The 7,547-nt window shown below is 35.2% G+C and overlaps 1 protein-coding gene across 1 annotated transcript in view; it reads right to left on the reverse strand.

Annotated features, from left to right (window-relative positions):
• LOC113262355 (transmembrane protease serine 11D) overlaps window positions 1–7,291 on the reverse strand; it is a gene marked incomplete at its 5' end in the record, with an annotated part of 30,728 nt that extends 23,437 nt beyond the window's left edge. The window contains 2 exons of the mRNA XM_044387642.3: window positions 5,144–5,262; window positions 7,168–7,291. Coding sequence (XP_044243577.2) covers window positions 5,144–5,262; window positions 7,168–7,291 — 243 coding nt within the window. The remainder of the gene's footprint in view (window positions 1–5,143; window positions 5,263–7,167) is intronic.
• Window positions 7,292–7,547: the final 256 nt, after the last annotated feature.

A 7,547-nucleotide genomic window follows, 5' to 3' on the forward strand; every position in this document is an offset into this window, starting at 1 on the left:
GTTATCTCCATATTGCGGGTTTTAAAATTTGTGTTTTGCAGGATTTTCTGTTTCCCTTATTGATTCAGTTTACTTTTAAAACTAGATAATAAAATCTTTAAATTAAGTTGAAACTGCACATCATTGAAATCTACTCAGAGCAGGTAAATACACTGAAACCTAGTCAGTTCTGCTGTGTTACTGCCCTTCCCCTCTTCCTTCAAGCTCTCCTCACACACATTGCGTGGGACCAGCTGACATAAAACCAAACAAGGGTGGCAGTGTCAGTTCCTTTATTAAATAGTAACAAAGCGCTTTCTTCCTTCTAAAAAATATCCTTTAAGGGAAAAATACATGTGGAATGATATCTGAGTATTTGAGTATTCACAATTAATTAATCCCTTTCTGGAATGCACAACCCCATTTTGGAGACCACCGTGAGCTCCTGATTGCAGTGATCTCTTCATTTTGTGTCCCTAAGACTTGGCGCAGGAACCAACAGACAGAATGCATCATTTATTTATTCATTCAAAAAATATTTGAATGTCAAGTGTGTACCAAATTCTTTTTTAGGCATTAAATGGCCTATTAAATGGATGTGCCTGAATAAGTAATGTGATAAGATTAATCTCAAACTGATACTGTTTTCTTTTTCTTCCTATGTCCTAGTTTGTTTATGGGACTGTAATTAGGTATATTTTGAAAAAAATGGCAATTGTTTGCAGAATTGGTTGCAATATCACCCCCGATACCAAAGGGGAATTTCAGCTGATCCCTGGTATGAATCCTGACTGAAGTCTTTTATTTAGAAAGACCCATTCAATCAGAATGCACTCGTAGTTTTGATACATGTATTTTGCAAACAGGTGCTTTCATTATTTCTAAATGACCTTGCTCTGTTTTTCACTCTTTCAACAACAGTTTTTGAGCACCTTTTGCACTGAACGCCCCTTCTATCGAGCACTGGGGTACAATGGTGAGAAAAGATAAACAGTCCTTGCCATTATGGAGCTTACGTGTAAGGGGAGCAGACAAGCACTTATCAAGTTATCATCCACATTTGAGTAATATTATAATTGATAAGTACAGAAATACAGAAGAATTTGATCCATCCAGTGAGATTAGAGAGGTTTCTCAGAGGAAATGCTTATGGAGTTGAGATTGTTAGAAAGAATCAGAGTTAGCTAGTTGAACAGGGAGGAAAAAGCCTCACAGATGAAGTGAATGGCACAAAGTCCGATCGTGAGAACACACAGGTTGTGTCTCGAGAACGAAAGGAGGCCAGTGCAACTGTAGCGTGGAGAGCAAGGAGGCTAGGGTGACAGACCAGATCACGCAGGTCTTGTTAGTGTGTAAGGAATTTGCTGTTTATCATAAATAATGGGAAGTCACTGAAGTGTTTGAAACAAAAGGATAATACAGTCAGATTTGTAATTTGAGAATAATTTCTTTTTTAAAAGAGGTTTATTTATTTTAGAGAGCGCGCGCAGTGGGGAGGGGCAGAGGGAGAGGGAGAAACTCAAGTTGACTCCACTGCTGAGTTCGATTTAGGGCCTGATCTCAAGACCCTGAGATCATGATCTGAGCCAAAACCAAGAGTCAGATGCTTAACTGACTGTGCCACCCAGGCCACCCCCAGAATAATTTCTTTTGCTGCATATGGATATTCAATTTTAGGGAAGAAATAATACAAATTATTTGTGCTATTTTAGTACTTCAGAGTAGAGGTGGTGGTTTGGAAGGGCATGGTGTTAGGTATGAAGAGAATTGAATGGAGATGAGGGAAATAGAGGGGTTAAAACCTACAGGGGTTGGTAATGGATTGGATATTTGGAATGATAGAGGACAGTAGGTCAAAGATGAATTCTAGGTTTTTGGTTCAGAAAACTGAATCAGTGACGCTGTCAGGTTTATTGGAAGAAGGCTACTATGGTGTGGGGAGATCATGAGTTTGATTTTGGCACATAACAAATTTGAAATTTAGGAAAAAAACCCAGCCAAGTAGAGATATTAAGCTGGTAGTTGGGTGAAAAGGTACAAAGTACAGAAGAAAAGTCTGGGCTCAAGACCAAGTGAGTCATTAGATAAGTATTGGTTGAAGTGATGGATGAGATCGTCTACAGATACAAAACAGTGTCACTGACAAGGAGAGAGAGGCCAAAGCCTTGGGGAATTTCAACATTGAATGTTAGTGTAGAGGAGGGTGATCCCCTCTAAGGACACAGAGAAGTGGGCAGAGAAGCAGGATAGGAAAAACAGATGAGTGAATATCATGCTTGAAAGTCACAAAATCATAGACTTTTTGAGTTAGAATGTACTATAAAAATCATCTGGTCCAATGATTTTATTTCTCTGTTGCGTAAACTGAGAGCTAGAAAAGAGACGTGAATTGCCTAATATAATAGAACGTTCTGGGACTATTCCACTGCTTATTAAGTATAGCATGTTGTCTGTGGGACAAAGATAATGATGGTACTCATGTTACCATTGGAAAATGGTATGATCCTTGGATTTGGAGTCAGGAGCCCATGGTTTGAATGCTGGTTCTACCGCTCTCGAGTTGAATGACGTTTGACATGTTTCCTAATTCACAACCTTTATTTTACCCATCTATAAAAATGATTTGTTAATTCATGTGGCTGTTGTGAACTCAAGTTAGAAAGTGCCTTGTAAACCATAAATTAGCACTGCATTAGAGTATTATTCACACAGTGTTTTAAATGTTCAAAGTGTTTTCACAGAAGAATAAATAAATGAAAGTGTGGAAATCATACATCAGAAGAATTTCAAGGGATATCATTCTCTGTCAGATGTTTAAATATCTTGTAAAACCACAGTATTCTAAATAGCTTGGTACTGGTACAGGCAAAGATTAATCAGTGAAGACAAGGAGAGTACAGAGAAAAGAAAAGGAGAAATTTAATGTATAATAAAGGTGGCATGGTAAATAAATCCACTGCACTATTGAATACACTGCTTTGATACCACCACTTGGCTATTTTGGGGATAAAGCTGGATCTCTACCTTATTGCAAAGTAAATTATAGATGAATAAAAGATAAAATTATAAAAACTGAAATAATAAAATTATAAAAAGGAAATGGAGGTGAATATTTTAAAGAGTATTTAGAGTGGAGAAAGCCATTTTTAACCTGACACAGAAGTGAGAAATCATAAAAAGGATTGATAATTTGGCTCTATGAAAAATTAAATGTTTAACATTGAAAATCCCCTACATTATAAACAAGATTGAGAGTCACATCACATTATTAGAGAAATATATGGAATGTGAATGACAGGCAAACTTTAATATTGTAATAAGTATGAGGGTTTTTTTTGTTGTTGTTGTTTTTCAAATCCATATAAAATAGACCAGTGCTCCAGTAAGAAGATGGACAAGGTCGTGATCAGGCAATTCACAAATGAAGTTATAAGAATGACCTATTAATATAGGAAGACAGATTAAATCCTAGTAATTAAGGAAATGCAAACCAAAATAATTAGTGAGATATCACTGCTCATCTACTGAATTAGCAACAATTAAAATAATTTACGAAGCTGCGTGTTAATGCTGTGGGGAAATTAGCATACCTGTGTGGACTTACATACTGCTGGTGAGAATGTAAATGGGCATTTCTAGAGTGCAGCCTAAAAATTAATCTTAAAAATGCAGAGACCACTATATTAATACAAGCAAGTGGTTGAATAAATACATGGGGAGAATAGACAAATAGAGGAATTTTAAATATTCTTCAAATATTCAAAGCATAGCTCTCCACTTGTCTACTCCTTATGCATGGCTTAGACACAGTGTCTTTCTTCCAAAGAGTATGGTATGGAAAAGGGAGGGAATGACTTTACGGTGTAGAAACCTGCCAAATACTGCTTCAGATGGGTGATCAGGTCGACAGTGATAAGTCATACTGATAGTGTAATGAACCCCTTTCATGCGATGGAATGAAAATGATACTTTTCCTCTTTGGTCTTCCTCCCTCCCCAAAACCTGTAACTCCACTCTAAGAAAAAAACAAACAAAAAAAGGTCCAGTTGTGGGGCATTTTTTAAAATGACTGGCTAGTACTCTGCAAAACTGTCAAGGTTCTCAAAAACAAGGAAAATCTTAGGAACTCTCATAGATTCTCTTCCCAAATCACTGATTCAGCTGTTTATTCTGATCTCCTTAAACATTTAAATGATATACCTAACTTCCTTTGCTCTAATCCCATGCTAACTAAGCAGTTGTTTCATAACGCCTTCTCGGGAAGTTTGCCTCTGGGGAAAAATGTGTGAGATGAGCCAATGATTTAGTCTCCCAGCCATAAGAGTTCTCATTATAGGTTAACTTAGTGGTTCCCAAAGGTGGTCATTGGACCATTATCACCAGCATCACCTTAGAAATGCAAATTCTTGGGTCCAGCCCAGACCTACTGAATCAGAGACTCTGACATCAGGGCCCAGAAATCTGTGTTTTGACAAGACTGCCAGGTGATTCTGTTACATGCTAAAGTTTTGGAGACATTGGATTAATTTATATTCCTAGGACTCTTTAAAAAGGTAAGTAAGCAAACTTTAGACTGGTCAACTCTGACAGTGCAGGCTAAAGGCCAGACTCTGGTCCATGGTCATAAATGAATGCAAAAGGTCCACCTTGAGGTTTCCGGGAGGGCCTCTTCAAGTGAAACCTGACCTTGCTTTGCAGATTTTCTATGTCTGTCATTGAACCAGAGTAGGATGTTGTCTAAACTATGTAATTATTGACATGAAAGCATATCATTTACCACCTGCCACCTGTGTGTTTAGTTGGCTAAGAGAAAAGGAAAGAAGGCAAAACAGAAAGGATTTAAAAAGGCAATCTCTAGGAGAGCAGTAGTAAATGCTCAACTTGCACGAATAGTAGACTTCCAGCTTTTGAAGTCATAATCATTTAAAAATGAATTTACTCAAGAGTCTTCTAATACTTTTCACTCATGACTTAAAAAAATGTAAAGGAGAACTGGTATACTAGCAGATTAACTTGGAAAAAGCACAAAGAAACACATCTTTCAGTATTCAGGGAAGAAAAATATACAGAACATTTAGCAGTTACAAATAGATCACAGAATATTAGATTTATTATCAAATTTGTTTTATGATGGAATAAAGAGCAAAGACAAATATTAACTTACCATAGATTCAATTCTTTCACTCAAAGTCCTATATTCCTGTGTACCTGGTGAGTTTAACTGATTACTATATTTGACATTCAGGATTTGAAAGCTGCTATGGTAAAAGTAAGACTTTTGATCTGTAAAACAAAGAAAAGGGAGGACCAGTCTCACTACTAAGTAGTTTAAACTTTAATTTATTCAGGATTATAGGATGCTATATTACACAATTAAAAAATTTTGCTTCTATTAAAGAAAACCCCAAACTTACTATAAATGTAACTATAATAAAATTATTTTTCTTTCAGTTTTTTTTTAAAAAAATGACAGATCTGAAAGTGTTAAGGATGTAGGAAAATCAGAGAAACATTATTTGTGAAATTAAACTGCTCAAAAGTGTCATAATTTTCATTTTTACTTTATTTTAGGGAGATTCATGATTGCATTCATTCAAGGAGTATTAATGAATGTCTATAAATGCTATTATTCATTTAGCACTAAAGAATAACCCAAAGTAATTCTGAATAGTTTTAAGAATTGTTTCAAATAATAATCATTTTAGAGGAATTAGTGACTTGTTATTTTTTAAGTATAAGCTAGAAAATAAGTCTTTGAACAAGATCACTAATTGGTTGTCCAGTGTGAATTGTTTCCACCAAAAAAGTCTGCCAGAGGATATATTCAGCTGGGTAAAGAAGTAAATATTTCTGAAACACACTGTACACATCTTAGAAACATTATGAACATGGGCAGAATAACCTAATTTAGGAAAAATCCCTGCTTTCTTTTGATCATTCATAAGCATAATTTATGCAGAGAAGTACCTCAATCAGGGGAAAGAGTTTGAGGTCCTGGTGGAAGGGTAGTATAGTCCTTTGCGGTGGAGGAACAAGTCTTTCAAGGGCCCTAAGTGGTCACTGGGACACATTCTGCAGAGGATGAACATAGACTCCTCCACTTGTGTGACAATACGGTGCCATTAACTCTGAAAATTCATTAATGTAATTGAAAACTGGAGGGTTCTTGCCTCTATAATTCACCTTAGATGTAGTTGATTCCAGGTGATTTGATAGCAAAAGGTAGCCACAATTTTATAATTAGCTTGGCTGAAAAGAGTATTCATAATTACTGGTTTTCCTAATATTCGTAATTTGATTGTGCCACTGAGAGTTTTGCAACTTTCATATAAATAAACATTTTTGCCTATTTACAATAGAACATATAATAAATCATGTTCTCTCTGTCTCCCTATACTCATACATACGCATATACCTAAACACACACCTACACGTATGGTTTAAATGATTTAACAGATTATAGCTAAATAAAATAATCCCAAAGTGCATCTTTAAGTGAAGAAAGCAGATTATAGCACATATTATCTAGTGCATTTGACACATTTTATTTACCTACATTAAAGCATCTAAAAGAATGTTCACTGAGATATTAAGGAACATTGTTATGAGTAAGCAGGGTATCATATGTTCTTTATATTGTTTCTCGTCCATGTGTCCTATATTTTTGTGATATAATAATACTAAGAGAAATAATAAAAGAACAGATCCTTTTTAAAATTTGTTTTTACTCCTCATCTTTCGTAGCTGTTCTCCCGAGACTGTTTCATCAGGAGAAAGATCATGAATTAACAAATACTTCCAAATTTTTAATGTTGAAACTTAAAGTTCTTTGCAATATTTTACATTTACAATTTTATCAGGCTATTATATGAAGAAGGAAATCATGATATTAAATGAGAAAACAAAATAGGCAAATTCTAATGTTAGAAAAGAATCAAGAGATTTTTTTCCTTTGGCTAGAATAATTCTTGCCTAGGTAATAATGTTTATTATGCTAGAAAAAGAAGAGAAAAAAGTACTGATTGAGGGAAAATATAGACACAAACATATTTTTAGGGATATATAAGACATACAATTATGTTATATTAAAAAAAGTGGCAATAAAAGAGAGAATGCCAAACTTTTCATCTGAAGGTATATTTAGTTATTTAGTTTGCAAAGTGGTCCTTTTAGTCTTCTAGTACTTACCAAAAGCTAAAAAGTGGATGAGTAGAGCTATGGTTACCGCCAGGATTACCACCCCTGCCACAACAACGAAACACACTACATACGGATTCAGGAATCTTGAGGTTGATGGCACCCGCGCTGGCCTTAAAACAAGAGAAAATGATCAAAGACTAATCCTTTCACTCAGAGAAGCCATTATTTCAGTGCTTGTGAACGTTTTCTGCCTTCTGATGCCTTTTAGCCTGAACATAGCTCTATTTAGAGGGAATAATGTGATTTTTGATCAGAATATAATCCTGGAAATGAACCTGAACTAAAAACATTCTCCTTAGTGACTTTTCTTTCAAATTATTTTCAGTACAAAAATGCTGACATTTTGGTAGTTTGATAGAAGAATAAAT

This window comes from Ursus arctos, unplaced genomic scaffold (genome assembly GCF_023065955.2).
Source record: "Ursus arctos isolate Adak ecotype North America unplaced genomic scaffold, UrsArc2.0 scaffold_9, whole genome shotgun sequence".
NCBI classification, from domain to species: Eukaryota; Metazoa; Chordata; class Mammalia; order Carnivora; family Ursidae; genus Ursus; species Ursus arctos.